Source organism: Thermobia domestica, chromosome 15, assembly GCF_964235325.1.
Source record: "Thermobia domestica chromosome 15, izTheDome1.hap1.1, whole genome shotgun sequence".
Classification (NCBI taxonomy): Eukaryota; Metazoa; Arthropoda; class Insecta; order Zygentoma; family Lepismatidae; genus Thermobia; species Thermobia domestica.
The window spans coordinates 153,273,747-153,291,428 of NC_137468.1; the positions used below are offsets into that span (position 1 = coordinate 153,273,747).

The window sequence follows — 17,682 nt, forward strand, 5'->3', positions numbered from 1 at the left end:
GCATGGTAAGCCGGAGACTCGGGTTCAAGTCTCGTTCCAGTCGTTTTGTCGTATAGGGAAGACATGGCGTATAGGGAAGACATATCTATGTTCTTAAACTATTCTATATTATAATTATATCTATATTATTCTATGTTCTTAAACTTTTTCAGCTCTTCCTCAAGAAATGTGACTACTGTGTTAAAAAAGATAGCTTGTATGTAAAGTGGTTGGTTTGGCAGCATTGTAAATGTTTGTACTTCAATATCACATGTGTATTTGTAAGTGATAGTACTAGTATATAGCTGAGTAAGTCCAAACAAAGGCGATGAAATATCGTGGTAAATAATAAATATTAATACGTTGAATGTAATTTTCAATAAATAGTATTATTCTTTCAATGTTAGTAGTGATAATGATTCGTCTAAGGTGCATAGCATTGCATTGTTTAAAAAATCCTAACTATATATAAAACTACATGAACTGACATAAAATAACGGGTACTTCCGGTTGACGTGTAACGTTAAAATTTGGCATGATTATAGATTTTCGGTACTAACCTACAGGAAAATTGCCAAAAATGAATATTTCTAAGTCTTAGGGAAATTTCCCATGTTATTTAAATGAGCGTTTTTTTTTTATACATAATCTCATATTTTAGGTACTTGGAATTGGAATAATAATTTGAAAATCAGTATGCTTGTACGTTTTTGTTATCGTTACCTAAGTAAATCACCAAAAATAAAAATTTCGAACTTAAGTGTGCTTTTATGGGCAACTGAAAACTCTTTCCCATGTTATTTATATGAGACATCCTCTACATCCCAAAATGTTTAGGCACTTCCAGCCAGGGTTTGCCCAAGTGAGCCCACCGTGTTTTTTCGGGTTGGACCCACCTGAAAAAATCCATCTGTTTTAGCTTTTTGTTAGAATATTATTGGTACAACTAAGGTGATCACATTGAAAGCGATGTTTGTCAGATTTTGGACTTCCCTTGGGCGAATTAGATGCTTTCAGTTTTGGGTATACAACGTTCAACATAAGACCTTCATAAAGTTCTGAAAGCACTGAATGAATAAACAAAACTTACCTTAGCTTGAGATAATTATAGTACAAATTAATGTATGGGTTATGCTTATAGCCTATTTGAAGTAAAATATGCAAGTTCATATTTTAGAAAATACTTTCCATGAATAGTGTGCTCGCCGACTCGGCGACAACGGGTTTAAGGCCATAGGTGCCGGTGCCGGTACTACCAGTAAATATGTAAATACATTAGTAAAACTACTAATATTATTTCTTACCTTTGATGGTAACACAATTATTCTTCAGTAAAATTTGATTTCCCAACAACAACAGTTTAGTTCAGTCATTTGTTGCTACTCTTCAAATAAGAATTCTGTTGAATCAACACCAGCAATAACATAAAAATTCTTGTTAATTTTAAGAAGCTTAATGGTGTTCCGAAGACTATGTAACACGTACTATTTCAAGTGCTGAATTCAAACTACCGTACTAGTGGAAGTTTCGATGCACAGTAAAGAAAGCTGCATTAAAAAATTTAAAAAATTAAAAAAAAAAATAAAAAAATCGTGAAAGAAGTTCTCGGGAAATTCTCGCAATTGAACGCACAAAGCATCGAAAGTGAATACTTCAACAGTAAAACTATTTATTTTACGCTGGAAGATATTTAATTTAAAACATTTTGAAACATTTACTTTATACAATATGAATGATATCTTTGTTAATTTTTAAATTAAGTTTCGGAAAGAACCGTCTTGCAACAAGTGCTCGGGAAGTTCCCATAATTGAACGCACAAGTATTGGAAGTGGACTTCAACAATAAAACTATTTATAAAGGTAACCAAGAAAGTTCTGTCGCTCTTTCACCCACCAACTTCGAACATCCAGACGTACCTGGAAGATCAAAAATAATCCCCATCAGCATCGACGACCTCCTGCCAACGTTCTGGGAAGGCCATGGATTCCATCGCGGTAGAACTTGATGGGCCGTGAAGCGAAGAAGGTATCAAGTGCATTTTGCACCTTCACTAGGAATTTGAACTGGCGTCCTCTAAGGTCATTGTCAAAGGAATGGAACAGGTGATAATCGGACGATGTAATGTCCGGGGAATATGGCGGATGCAATAGTTTTCCCATTCAAGGCGTATAATGGTGTCTCGGGTCATCCTAGCCACGTGGGGCTTAGCGTTGTCCTGTAACAGGAGGACCCCTTTGCGATCCAGAATTGCTGGATCCAGAGTTTTGAGTTTTTCTTGAACACGACTCAACTGCTGACAGTACGGAGTTGCAGTGATGCTCTGACCAGCTGATAGCAGTTCCCGATGCACGATGCCGCGAGCAGTCCACCAAACACACAGAAAACCTTCTGGTGCAGTTCTGTTTGGCTGTTTTGGAACCGGTTCATGGGATGCTAACCAATGGTGATGGCGCACTGGAGCTTCGTACAGGACCCACTTCTCATTACATGTCAACACCCTGTCCAGAAATGGCTTCCTCCTCAGACGAGACAGCAAAGAAACATAGGTGTCTGCTCGCGTTGCCTTCTGGCCCGGAGTGAAATCATGTGGGACCAATCGACCCAACTTGTAGTCCTTCTCAAGTTGATGGAGGTGCTGCCGAATAGTTTCTCCACTCACACTAAATTGTAGTCCCAATTCCTCACATGTCTGACCACTGTTCGCCTCAATTGCTGCCTGAAAATCTTCATTTTGTACATGTGTTGGTCTTTCAGCACGTGGTGCGTCTTCGAGTGTTTCGTCACCGTCCTTAAACTTGTTAAACCAGCGCTGCACTGTCCGCGTAGTCACGACACCCTCATCAAAGGCCTTCCGGCCCGCTGCAGCGGCGTTTGACCCAGTTTGAACTCGTACAGCATACACGACCTTATGACGCTCTGCGGAGGTCCCATGTTCACTCTGTCCTCACACAAGTTCACGATGTAACTGAACTGTCACAACCAGACATTACGTTGGATATACACACATCAACAACTGATCTTTGCCTTTTCTCCATTCTCATTCAACTCACGGTGTAAGGGCCAATTGAACACAAATCCTCATAAAAAGCGACGGAACTTTCTTTGTTACCTTTATATTTTACGCTGGAAAATATTTCATATAAGACATTTTGAAGTATTTATTTTATAAAATATGAATTATATCTTTGTTTTAAATTAATATATTTGGTATTCATATTTGGCGAACGTCACTGAGGGTCCTGGAATGACTCGGTCTGCCTTTGTTCATTTCTCTGCCTGTACCACACACACACACTACAGGGTACAACTTTGGTATTTTAAGTTTAAATTTTCAGGTTACAACCGAGAGACATTCTAAATTTCCTGTTGAGATTTTGGCGGTATACTAACGTAAAATTTCAAAATGGCATTTTTTTTTTCTTTTTTAAATAAAGTATCCATTCTACAGGGTGCAATATTCGGACTTTTAAGTTGACATTTTGAGGGTAGAAGCACAAGATATTCTAAATTTGCTATATAGATTTTCTCGGCGATCCAATGTAAAAATTCAAAGTAGTGGCCATTTTTTTTCTAAACAGCAGTGAATAGAAAATTGTTGCAATTTGTGGCAACGCCAATCTTCAAATATAAATCACATTTTACCCCCAAAGACATTGAAATATTTCGAAAAAACCCAATTAAACCTGAAAATATCCGAAAAAACCCATATGGGTCCAGGTGTTTTTTTAAACGGGTTTTATCAAACCCTGCTTCCGGCAGGATTATAATGATGAAATTTGGCATGATTGTAGCCTTCCGGGACTAACTCGCAGGAAAATTGTCAAAAGTGAATATTTTTAGTTTTTAAGAACTCTAAAAGGAGGGATGAAGAAATTTCCATGTTATTTAAATGGGCGGTTTCTTGGGATACAAAATCTTATCTTTTAGATAGTTCAAATAGGAAAATAAACTTAAAATTCAGTAGAATTGTGGGTTTAGGAGGTGCGAGGCCGTAGGCCAAGCAAACATGGGGTCTGGGGGCAAAGCCTCCAGGTGGCCAAATCCAGGAAACATCAAGAGCAAATGCACGAAATTCACTGTTGATGCAGACGTGGGGATCTGAGGGAAAAGCCTAGCTAGCCAAAGGCTAGTTTATAATTCTAAAGCTCTTCTTTTATCTGTTAGATTTTTTTTTAACACGTTCACAAATTCATATAGAGATTTAATAGAATGTTTTGTTAGAAATTATATGTGTTTTATTTATTTCTAATGAACTAAAAGATAACGTTAGGGAATCAATTTGCAAATACTAAATCAACGACAGAAACTTCAGAAGTTATGTTACGTTTAAATTAGACTGCTGGAAATCTGTATTGGCAAAAGTTGATAGGAAAATGACTCGTTGAGTGCCAAGAATTGAAAATACGAATTTGAAATATTTTATGTGTAAATTTACAAGAAACTTCAGAAATGAAAATTTAAATACTTGCAGCAATTTTTTAGATTAACAGTCTTCTCTGCTGGTTTGGTGGCTATTGTGTATCTTTAGTGCTCGTGATCCCGGGTTCGATTCCCTTCATTAATCATCCGTCTCTTTTAGCCAAAAGAGCATAACCGTGGACGTTAAATTAGAAAAATTTGTTTCATTTTTTTAAGATTAACATTTCTTTCAAGTCTGCTGCAGGGTGTCTAATGATATTGGAAATACTTCAATTATACTGGATTTAATTTTGATACTGGAAATGCTGGAAATATACTGGAATTTTGATTCACATACTGCAAAAATCATGAAACTTGTAATTTGTCAACAACACCTTTTTGTAATTGTTTTAATAGTCTTAGAAACAATTTTGTATCCCTTGAAATTGTAAATTTTTCCAAAGCAGGAGCGGTATACATTTTGTAATTAGACACTAGCAGCGTTCACCCCGCTTCGCTGCGGTCACCCCGGAACGCAATAAACTTTGTTACTTAGATAATTTTTACTTTTTCGCTTTCAAGTGATATGATAAAAACCATAGAAGATTGCAGTAAATGTTAACATTATATCGCCTGTCATTTATGTTAACCCGCCCCGCTTCGCTGCGGTCACCCCCGAACGCAATAAACTTTGTTACTTAGATAATTTTTACTTTTTCGCTTTCAAGTGATATGATAAAAACCATTATAACGCCTGTCATTTATGTTAACCCGCCGAGTGACACGGTCATGCGGGTTGCATATACATACGTTTATTTTTATACCTATGATGAACTAACAAAGGATTTGTACGTAATGGACACCTGAATGGTCAATTATCTCAAGACACTGGTAATTGAAAATTAAAGTGATATGATAAAAACCATCTAGGGTCCAAATCCTAATAACCCCCCAAAAATAAAAGAAATTGGTTCAGCCGTATTAGCGTGATGAGCGGACAAAGGATTTTGTACGTTCTCTTTTATATATAAGACTAGCAGCGTTCACCCCGCTTCGCTGCGGTCACCCCGGAACGCAATAAACTTTGTTACTTAGATAATTTTTACTTTTTCGCTTTCAAGTGATATGATAAAAACCATTATAACGCCTGTCATTTATGTTAACCCGCCGAGTGACACGGTCATGCGGGTTGCATATACATACGTTTATTTTTATACCTATGATGAACTAACAAAGGATTTGTACGTAATGGACACCTGAATGGTCAATTATCTCAAGACACTGGTAATTGAAAATTAAAGTGATATGATAAAAACCATCTAGGGTCCAAATCCTAATAACCCCCCAAAAATAAAAGAAATTGGTTCAGCCGTATTAGCGTGATGAGCGGACAAAGGATTTGTACGTTCTCTTTTATATATATAGATTTAATTCAATGGGTGGAGTGGAGGACTGTGAGGGGAGTTGGGAGAATCTTTTAAAAATGTTAAAAAATCATTGTATTTAAAAAAAAATCAAGGCTAACTAAATTTATTAAAAATAAAATATTCTTTTGATGGTAAAACAATTGCAAACCTGAAATCATCAAGAGTGTGGTTATTCCTAAAGAACTTTTAAAAAATCATTGTATTAGGTACTGGAATTTTGCTGATAGTTGTACTAAAGGTAGTGGAAATATACTGAAATTTTGAAAATTAAACTCAGTAAACACCCTGTGCTGCTATTATTATTTTTATTATGTGAAATATTGTGATAGGTTTGTATTTAAAGATTGTTGACGACTGTAGTGATAGGAGGTAAAGTAAGGAATTTTATAGTAACTTTTTTTTTGTAGGAGAGTATTTACAGTAATTATGTATGTGTTATTTTTTGACAGATTACTTTGTCGACTAACTTGTTGATTTTGCCTCAAAAAAAAAAAAAAAAAAAAAAAAAAAAAAAAAAAAAAAAGCTTTTTTGGTGGGAGTACTTAAACAAGTTTGAGTCTTTGTGCACTATCTCATTGCTATCTGAAAACTTCTAATCCGCAAATATAATTTCAAAGGTTCACGCAAGTGAAAGCCCGATAAAGTCAAGTCTGGATTCTGTGGTGGAAGTCCTCCAACATCTAAAGTTTTAGAGCTCGTAGTTTCTTTTACTTAGTTACCACACTAACTAGTCTTCCACTCTGGTGTTCGTGGCTGAAGTTTTGCCTTTTGCTTTTATGTCTTTGTACGTTGTACGTTTTTGTACACTCTCTGTGATTTAAATAACTGTCTCCGTACTAAACTTTATTTCTTCTGTAAATTTCAAAACATTTCATAGTTAAAAAATAGTTATATTTCACGGTGCAAGTTAACAGTGGAGTGGGCATGTTGTATGACCTATTACAGGGATATATACCGCTGGATTATTACGATTCCTATATGGCATATAGGTAAAAGATCCCTTTTCGATGCATTAGAATTTATTTCCTGTTATGTAATGGAAGAGAGTGAAATGAAATCTTTAAGTTTTACGTCCCACGGTTATACCGACTACGCTAAAGAAGACGGTGATGATAAATAAATGAAATAATGGAATGAAGAAAGTGGGAGGAAATGGAAGAACTCCGAGGAAACCCGCGCACACGGTTTTTGTCCACCACACAAAGCTCACTTGTCGCGAGCTGGGACCGAACCAAGGACCCCATGCACCAGGGGTGAACGATTTACCACTGAGCCACCACCCTGTTATGTAATGGTTTTCCCTATTTTATTATGTATTTTAGTCTTTAATATTACTGTCATTATTTTTCGAAACATTTACTTTTATGGTGAGAAAATTCCTTAGTTAGGTCAAGTATGGTAACAAGGATTATTAATTTATAATTTTCGTAACTTATTATTTGTTGATTTAGCTTGAAGTAATTAAATAAGACTTTATTTGTATGTCTGTACATTTCCTTTCGAATAATTTGTTCGTGTTTCTCTTTAAAGTCTTCTCTGATATTTGACATGAATGGACAGCATCATAGAATCAATATCTGATTATTAACATTTTATTACCATAAGAATCTTAGAAGCGAAAATCTTTCTTTCCTTCGTGTTTCCGAGTGCACAATTTTAAAGCATTTTCTTTCAATTATAATTATATATTACCGGTATGTTATCGTTGTACGCAAATCTTATGTATAAACTTCAAACTTCTCAGTGCATCACATTACTTGCTAATAGTAAACAGTCGCACTAATAGACGTCGTTACGTGCCCCATTTTTAATAACAACACAGTGCTGTGTATAACAAATCCTTGAATCTATCGCTCCATCTATAACTTTTGCACCACCCGACCGATCTCGATCAAATTTTCAACTTAGATGAGGTTTGGGCCTCGGATTGTTTTTATCATTTCACTTTGACGGGGATGGGGGAAGATCTATAAAAGTGACCGAAAATGACTGATATTAATGTCGAATCCATAGTTTTTGGGGTCGTTGAGATAAACAGTGACACTTCCGATGCCGTTTAAGTCCAAATTCAGCCTCACAACTTGGAAGAGGGGGAGGAGGGAGATATATAAAAATGATAAAAAATGACCGATATCAGAGAGCGATTCAGTAATAGTTAAAAGTGACTGACTAACGGAACATTACTAATTTTTGTTATTTTAACCCAGCGAAGCGAGTAATTGACGCTAGTACATGAAAAAATAGTTGTATGAATACCAAGGAAATACTAAGTCTTGGGACGAACAACTAGTACATGTAACGTAAAAAGGAAAATTTATTATCACGAATCCCTGTATCCATTCTTGCTAAGTGGCTAACACTTGTGCCTTCTGAGCACATGATCTGGGATCTGCAGCGGCATTAAGCCTCGGATGCAAACCCAGGAAATTTAGGTCTCACTTTAAGCTATTGATACTGTCATATATGACTTCTGTGCCGAAAAGAGATCTTAAATTACAATTAATCAATAACCAACCATGTATTTCGCGTGTAATATTACCACCAACACCTAAAAGGAAATGTTTGTTTTCCATTTAATTTAAAAAGAATTCTTAATTTAGTTCACGTGCTCTATACTGTTTAATGCAAACTGAAATAATTTTTTAAAAGTGTTTGCTGGCTTCTTTCAACACTGCTCTAAGATCAGCAGGGAAACGTTACTGATAATCATGTGGCCTTAATGCTTGACCACTGCGCATGCACTAGTTGACATGGTGACTAAAATAATATAGAACAACCCATTTGCTCCTCCCATCGCAGGTATTCTATGTCACATGCTTCGTTGTCGATGTACTTACGGTTTGTAAATTATATGGATGTAAGATATGGGCCTATTTTCTGCTTGGTTGTAGTGTGTATGCATATTGAAATAATTATGTTGTAAATAAATTAAGGTTTATTGGAGATATAATTGTTTAAGAATGTATCGTAACATTAATGTTTGTTCCTTTCTCGTTTCAGTTGGCACATACTTAATCCAGGGCCGTGATATAATATTTAGTGTTGTGAATGAAGCTTTGAAAGTTGGTTATAGAGCATTTGGTAAGTTATTGCGTCTACATATAAAACGAGTATATTTTCAAACATCTTTGCTTTAAAACATACATAGGATATAATTGAAACTATATCACACATTCTAGTACATAATAATGTAGTTCACATTTTAGATGCTGTTATGATTAGGATTCACATTGACCTTGAAATCCGGGAAATGCTTCAAAATATGCCATGAGTTAGGGGAGTTGCTACTTTTTTTAGAGAAGAGTCAGGGAAAATGCCCTCAAATTTTACGAAAGTATTCAGAAAGTTCCTATTATCCATCAATGTTAATTATTATCAGAGCTGCTTACGGAATATGTGGGGAACACTTCAAACAATCAATTCGGATTCAAAAACAAGATAAAATTCAGATGCTACAGAAGAATAAAAGTTATATTTGTTAGCTGAAGATAACCAAAGAAGCAGGCCAGGTTATGATATATGTGTACATTTTTATGTTTATAAGTGTATTCAGAATACCAAACTGTGTAATTATCTTGTGGTACTAATATTTTATTGTATTCCAGATACAGGAAATTAGACCCAAATACTTACAGTAAAAAAGTAAGCTAATACTATATTTTTAGAAATAAATAGGAAAGCGTTGGACGGTTATGGGGATGAGAAGGCCGATTTAAGAAAATAAAAAAATAAATTTTTAAACCTAACCATGAATGCTAGTGTTCGCGGGTCAAGGAAAATTTAGTTAGTACTTTAAATACAAGGAAATCATATCAGGATATCAGTATGAATCATGATGATGGTACGGTAACAGTTTGTTAAATTTTCTGTGTACTTTTCTCATTTTCTATTTCAATACTATCTCAATAAAATTTCATTTGAAACATTTTTGTAAAAAAAGATCAAGAATTACTACTAGACGAAATTGGTACACACTGTTTCATGTCTGCGTTTTCGTAACTACATGTTAACTGGCAGTGTTGTTTGTAGTTAGTTACAGTCATACCTCTATAACAAGATTATCGAGGAAGAGTTTTCGACATAGATTTCGGTGTTTTACATAATTCTAGCACCTTACAAGGAAAAAAAAAAAACACTGTTACATTTATTTTTCCTGTCCTTTGTAATACTTGTAACTCTGTGCCTCGAGAACGAAAGAACTTCCGACAACCATTTTCTAGATTCAGGATCAGTGGTGTTGGTTTAATCTGTCGTTTTTAATGTCTGTCGATAGCGTCGTCAGAAGTCTACTTCTGGGCGGAGGGGAGGAGAATTGACGAGAAATCGATTTTTACGAGAGTCGTCCAGAAAATAAACCACGATTTGATGTTTTTGTTGAATTTGATTGAAGTTATTTTTGTGGTATCAGAATTTATGAATCGAATTTGTTGATGGATGTGGTATTCGAACTGGGAGTGGTAGAAATCAACCATTTCCAATTTTCACGTTAACCGCTAAAGAGCAAAAACGGTAATCCATAGCTAGAAGCGGTTTACTTCAGTTGATTAAGCGCCCGATGAATACATTTCATCTCCATCCTTAATTCTTTTTTAACACTGGAAGTGATAGAAATTCATTATAACTTCCGGTGAATATTTATCTGCAGAGAGCAAAAGTAATATAATATAGCGAGAAGCGGCTTTTTTAAAATCTATCTAACGTTTTAAGAAAGATAGCATCTTCTCTCTTAACTTTCTGTTCAAAGCGGAAGTGACAGAAATCAATCACTTCCGGTTATAACATTGACTGCTGTAGAGTAAAAATGGTACTAGATAGTAAGAAGCGGCTTTTTGTATTCAATTAAGCGTTCCAAGAATATATTCCATTTCCATTGTAATATCTCTGCTATGACCGGAAGTTGTAGAAATTTAGTGTTACTTCCGGTTACGTTATTAAATTGAGGAAATATCACACCATTCAAACCACATTTCTTCATATGGTGCTTGTTAATATTCAAATAATAATCTTTATTAACATAATGTATAGTTAAAACAAAAGACAGCATTATGTATTTGTCATTTTATAAGTTAAATGCACTCCTCAGAATTCAGATAGTGATTTAGGAACATAAACAAAAATCGTCAGCATTTAGTTTCTATCCAGGAAAAAAAAATCATTAAACGAGAAGAAGACCTGACAACAATTGAAATAAATATCCATCAATCCAACAAACTAAAGAAGGACAAGAAACAGAAGAACACCACAGTTAATATACCCCTTCGTAATAAATTGGCTAAGTATTAACGTTATAAAATAAATATTTATAAGTTTTAAACAATTCTATGGCAAATTGAAAAAAAAAATGTCATTATCAAAGCTTAACGTATAATTATCGTTTAACATATACATTTAAGGTAATAACATCATCATCACAAAGTACCTGTTAGAAGTGAAAAATGTTTCCATAAACTAGCACAAAATTACATAAATCTTAATAAAATACTTCAGCATACGATGGGATGCTGAAAATTTCCTGACTTTGCCAAGAAAAACAAGTGTCAGAGGTTCGAGATTACATATTTATTCATCGTATTCACCATTGTGATCAATACACTTTTGACAGCGTTGTTCAAGCTTTTCTAGTCCATGTAATAATAATAATAATAATAATAATAATAATAATAATAATAATAATAATAATAATAATAATAATAATAATAATAATAATAATAATAATAATAATAAAAACTTTTCATTGTCCCTCAAGTCAGCGCTCAGCAGCTTATGTAACGTTAGAAATCTTAAAACGGTGACCAGGTGTTTTTTCAGGCTGGGAAATAGAAGGGGCCAAATTTGGAGGTTAAGGTGGGTGGTGGACTAATTGGGATTCCAGGGTGACCAATTTTGCAGCAAAAATGTTGGACTTGTGTACGGGTGCATTACCGTGCAACATCATGATCCCTTTTGTGAGCTTTTCACTGCGTTTCTTCTTAATTGTCTCTTTCAGCTGGTCTAGAAAATTAGCATAATACTCTCCGATGATACAGGCGCCATTCGGTAGGTAGTTCACCATTATTAATCCATCTTTGTTCCAGAAAACGACCGCCAGGCTGCCAATTTCTGGGTGCGAAACATTTTTGGGGTGGCGGAAACAACTATTGCGCCATTTTTTGACTGTTCCCTGGTTTCGGGATCATAAATATGGAGCCAAGTTTCATCCTCTGTCATTAGTCTAGCTAAAAAAGTCACTCGTCTTTTCAAAATGGGCCAAAGTGGGTTTGGATGCATCGACACGTTCCTTCTTTTGATCTGTACTCAAAAGTTTTGGCACCAATTTCACTGAAAGCTTGGGCATGTTTAAGACTGTAGTAATAATATAACCAACTCGCTCCCTAGAGATGTCCAGTGTCTGGGCAATCTTTTCTGGCGGATATTCGACGGTCCTCGAGAATAAGTGCATGGACAGCACCGCATGTTTGCTGGTCTGTTGAAGTTGGGGGGCGTCCGCTGCGGGGCTCATCTTCCACCGTGAAATGGCCAGTCGTAAAACATGATATCCAGGATTTTACACAGCTGTATGAAGGACATTTCTCCCCCAGTGTTTGGCACATATGAATTTCCTTTGCAGACTTTTCTTGGAGCTGGGGGCGCGGTGGCTCAGTGGTAGAGCGTTCACCTCCGGTGCTTGGGGTCGCTGGTTCGATCCCAGCTCGTGCCGTGTGGACTTTGTGATGGACAAACACCGTGCTCGTGGGTTTTCTCGGGGTTCTTCCGTTTCCTCCCACTTTCTTCATTCCACCATTTCACTCATCTCTCATCATCACCGTCTCCTTTAGCTTAACCGGCATAACCGTGGGACGTAAAACTTAAAGATTTCATTTCATTTTTTTCCCTTGGAGCCATAAGAACTTCTTAACAGTCCTCAGCTCCGACAAGTGAAACTTCCTTGTGCCTCTTCCATCTCATCTTCTAAATGTAGTGGCCAAGAGTTTTATTTGTCTACTTCAATTTAAAGGGAACAAAGCTAAGAACTTTTCAGCCCCCTCCCACGTAAATTCTACACAGCAATAACATTTTCAAGAGAATTTAGTGCAAGGAATTATCATGATCAAATAAACAGGTAGTGCAAGATGAAATTCTGATAAGTGAAATGGAGTTTCACGTAAGTTGCCCGAATCTTCTGATGAAGGTGTCATAGTATGGAAGCGGTACAGTTGCAGTAAATATTAGTTGGAATAAATAAAAGAGTACGTTAGCAAATTCTTACAAATAAGCGTCAATTCATGTCCTCAAATAATTACCTTCTTTGTAGTTTTAGTTTGTGAATTCTATGATATATCAATCAAACTCAAAGTGAACGTTAAATATAGTCCCTTCCGATTGTAAGCCAATTTCGCTACATAAGATGCAGTAAAATGTATTTATTTATTTATTTATTTATTTATAGTAGTCCTCTACAGAGCCTAACTCTATATACAGAAGAACATAGGTATAGTCATATAATATGAAATACACACACACACACACATATATATATATATATATTGAAAGAAAGATATAAAAAAGACTATACATGTAAAGAAGGAAAAATACAAATTAGATAATAAAAACATATTAGTAAATATTAGTAGTATAAATATTTTAAAAAAAAATGAAAAATGAAAAAATATTCTCCAGTATAGGTTCAAAATTCATAGAGATAAGACTTCTTACTTAATTAATTGTTATTCCATACATAATGTCTCCTGATAACAGAAGTCGAGATCCAGAATTGATGAAACCAACTGATTGAAATTTTTACAAGCTCTAGCTATGAATAACTCCTGGTGGATTGTAATATGAGATCTCGTTATGTTAAATACTAAATTCTTACGCAATGGTCGTTTGGTATATCGAAATTAATATATTGGGGTAAATTACAATTATCTGTCACTGAGTTTACTGTTTTATACAAATATATTTGTTTAATAAGAAAACGTCTACTGTAAAAAGAATGCATATCAAATTTAAGTCAAAGAGAGGAATAAGAGATCTTATGTTTAGTTTATGATATAATTTGAAATAAAGATGTTTCAAAAATTTTAATTGGACTCGTTCTATGCTATTTGCTTGTACTTTATGAATAGGATCCCGAAGAACACAACAGTATTCGAACTTACTCCCCAATCATTGCTATAAAGAGGTGTTTTAAAGCTGGGATATTATGTAGATCTCTTGTTCTTCTTATCAAATACCCTAGAGCCGTGTATGACTCTACAATAATTTATTTATGTGGAATTTAAACTTGTGATCTCGTTCATGCAAGAACGAATTACGAAAGTAATGAAAAACCATAGTACTTACTTAATAACATCTCAAATGCTGATTTTTGACCAAAAAAGATCATATTATTCGTCAAATAATTTCAGAACAAATAGTTTTATATATATATATATATATATATATATATATATATATATATATATCATTACTTGAAGATAGTAGTGTCTTTGTTCAGAAGAGAAAGGCGAAATGGAAATAAAATGTAAAATGCCCTTAAGGTAAAAGGGTAATCCACTTTAAACGAACTCAACGTAAAATCACAACAGCACTTCATATTTATTAGAGAAAAAAATGGCGAAACACAATTTTGCTCTGACGATTATATGCCTAAAAGGATAATTACACAATATAAGACATCAGTCATTAATAGCGTCTGCAAGGTGATCACGAAAATTGTTCTTTTTTTTTCACGAACATCTGCGATTTTATCCGCCATCTGCAAAGAAAATAAAAAATATATATCTGTATTCACGCAGACCTCTTAACAATAAGTCATGAGTGGATTTTCTATAAAAATTTACATAGTCTTTTCAGTATCATGTCAACAAAATTCTGGCCCTTGATTATCACTGACGAAAGGATGATCGTTCGTCAAATTAAGAACAAGAAATAAAGCTCCCTCACTCTCATGGTAGAACATTTGTTTTCGGTATACATGTTTGTAACGGGCTGAGTAAATTCATTTTGTGATCTACTGTATATATTTAAGAGTAAATATTGATAGTGTATGTTAAAGCTTAGTAGAAGCTTCTTGTGTATAATTTCAGATACAGCAGCAGTATACAGAAATGAGGAGGACCTAGGATTAGCGTTGAAAACTTTTTTACCGAAATACAACCTTACAAGAAAGGACATTTTCTTGACCTCCAAATTAGGTAGGTTATTGATTGATTTTAACTAGATAGTACTATTAGTTGAAGGGACTTTACTGTTGAAAAGAAACTCTTATCTTGCATTATGAATGTTGCTACTATTTGTGATTCCAGTTTCACGATATTTTGAATGGAATCATGAATAGAAGCAACGTTCGTGGTACAAGGTTAAAGTCTATTGTATTTAGCGAAATGCACCCTAAAACATGTCATTAATTGTAACTTCACTGCTTGTTATAAACTTCTGAACATGGAAATTTTAGTGTGACGCGTTGACATTTTTGTTCTTATTTTTTAATGTATTGACAGAACTATGAATGCATTAAAATATTATAATGGAAACAGTACAATTTACAAATCCATGCAAGAACTAACAGTAACGTTTAAAAATAAATCTTAATGGTTTAGATAAACTTAGAAGAGAGAGACGAATTTAGTGCTACGAAAACAAGGAAAAAGTGGAAAATCCTGCATTTGGTTTGCAACGTGTGGACGCGCGTTGTCATGCAACACAATGACTCCAGCGGTCAATAAACCAGGCCTTTTGGTTTTGATGGCTCTCCGTAACTGTGTCAAAGTCTGACAGTAGCGTGCGGCGTTGATTGACTGTCCTGGTTCCTTGAAGTCGAGCAATAATGGTCCATGACAATCAAAGAACACAGACGCCATAACGTTCCCCGCAGACGGTTGCGTCTTGAACTTTTTGGGACGTGGAGGTGAGGGGTGTTTCCACTGCATACTGGAAGACTTTGAACTCGGTTCAAAATGATAGCACCAAGTTTCATCCTCAGCAAGAATGCACAGCAAGAAGTCGTTACCTTCCAAATGGTAACGTGACAAATGTTCAATGGCGAAACCCATACGCTCCAACTTTTGGTCTTCCGTCAACACCCTGGAGATCCACTGCGCGCACACTTTATGATACTCCAGACTTTTCACAATTTTCTGAGCAGTACCGTAACTCATGTTTAACCCGTTCGCTATGGATTGAATACTAATGCGTCTATCCGCAGCTGTAGCCGCATTCACCTTTTCACGCGTGTCTTCTGTGGCAACAACATGGGTTTGACCAGGACGGGGATAATCAGTGGTTTGTTCACACTCCTTCCGAAATATTCTGGCCCAGTCCACCACTGTTGTTTTGGAGACGCTTGCAGCATCACCATACACGTCTTTCATACGCCGGAACACTTCAGCTGGTTGGAAACCTTCGGCACTCAGAAACTGGATGACAGCACGCTGGTCCTGTTTGGACGGATTGGGAATTTTAAGCGCCATCTTTCATTGTTATACCTGCAAAACGGAAACACATATTAACAGCATTCCTACACACAGAGACAGTAGCCATTACACACTATTAAACAAACAATATCCTTCTACATACTATACCAATAATACATAGAACGAACGGGTTTCAGTTGATCGCTTCTTATATTTTTAATTTTTTTTCTGTTTTAGTGTCTGATTTTGTAGCACTTTTTTTTTGTGAAATACACTTTTTAAAGAAGTTTAATTATGAATATTTACTATACAATATGTGTTGACCATATTGTAACGGAAACAAATAGCCTCGCTGCTCCCCCCCCCTTTCATTCCTCATTAAACCATAAGCATTTATTCATTCGTTATCAGTTTAGGAATATTACTTTGCCACTCTTTGCAACAATACAAATATCTCACCTGTCGAAACACATGTTTGCAGTAAAGTGACCGTTCTGTATTGGGTAAAAGTAATATATATTTTCTGACCAAAACCTGTGGTATTGGTTCACATACATTGCTTTTGTGAAATTTTAATTTCTGTGTAGTAAAATATGATTCTAATGTGGGATGGTCGGCTTGCCATTTAAAAAAGCTGGTTGGTTCAAGTTCACCGTCCCTTTCTAGCACCGAGGCTATATGAAACGTAGACCTACAGTTTAAGGTAAAATCCGAATCACCGTAATGCGTTCAGATTTCAAGAGTCTTCAATCGGAAATCAAACCCGGGATCCGTGCACCAAATATGCACATAATAGGTAGCAAGGAAGTCTCATCTAGGAAGGGTTTCACTGTGCAGATATAATTCATAGGAAAACTGTCGTAATCAGATCAGGGGGCCGCGGTGGCTCAGTGGTAGAACGTTCACCTCTGGTGTATGGAGTCCTTGGTTCGATCCCAGTTCGCGCCAAGTGAACTTTGTGGTAGAAAAACATTGTGTGAATGGGTTTTCTCGGGTTCTCCCGTTTTCTTTCACTTTCTTCATTCCACCATTTCCTTCATTACTCATTATCACCGTCTCCTTTAGCCTAACCGGCATAATCGTAGGACGTAAAACTTAAAAATATTTCATTTCGTTTTAATCAGATCAGAAAGAATATCTGAAATAACATCCTGAAAATAAAGTAAATATAAAAAAGAAAATTAAGAGAGTTTAGATTCTGCCTTACGGCTTCGTAACACGCTTCAGTGTCAACAATATTCTGAAATGCTAATGAATCCTTTAGCAGTTTTATTCTGTATACGCAGCATTTATTTGCTATATAATCCTCAATTTCCGTTTTCGGATAGCAAAATTTATTAGACTACTTAATAACAGATGACGATGTTGCAGAATCTTAAGCCTGCTAATGGTTTTGACCGCCAAGAAATGGGAAGAAATAGTGTTCTTTTTCGTTCTGATTTTGGTGCTTTGCTGCTTACAGAGATGAGATAGCATGGACAAG

At 35.5% G+C, this 17,682-nt stretch overlaps 1 protein-coding gene across 3 annotated transcripts in view; it reads left to right on the top strand.

Annotated features, from left to right (window-relative positions):
• LOC145671925 (putative oxidoreductase YtbE) overlaps nt 1-17,682 on the top strand; it is a 52,023-nt gene that overhangs the window by 22,494 nt on the left and 11,847 nt on the right. For all 3 annotated transcript variants that reach the window (XM_081741133.1, XM_081741132.1, XM_081741134.1), the window contains exons 3-4: nt 8,806-8,886; nt 14,874-14,981. In XM_081741133.1, the coding sequence (XP_081597259.1) occupies nt 8,806-8,886; nt 14,874-14,981 (189 nt within the window). The remainder of the gene's footprint in view (nt 1-8,805; nt 8,887-14,873; nt 14,982-17,682) is intronic.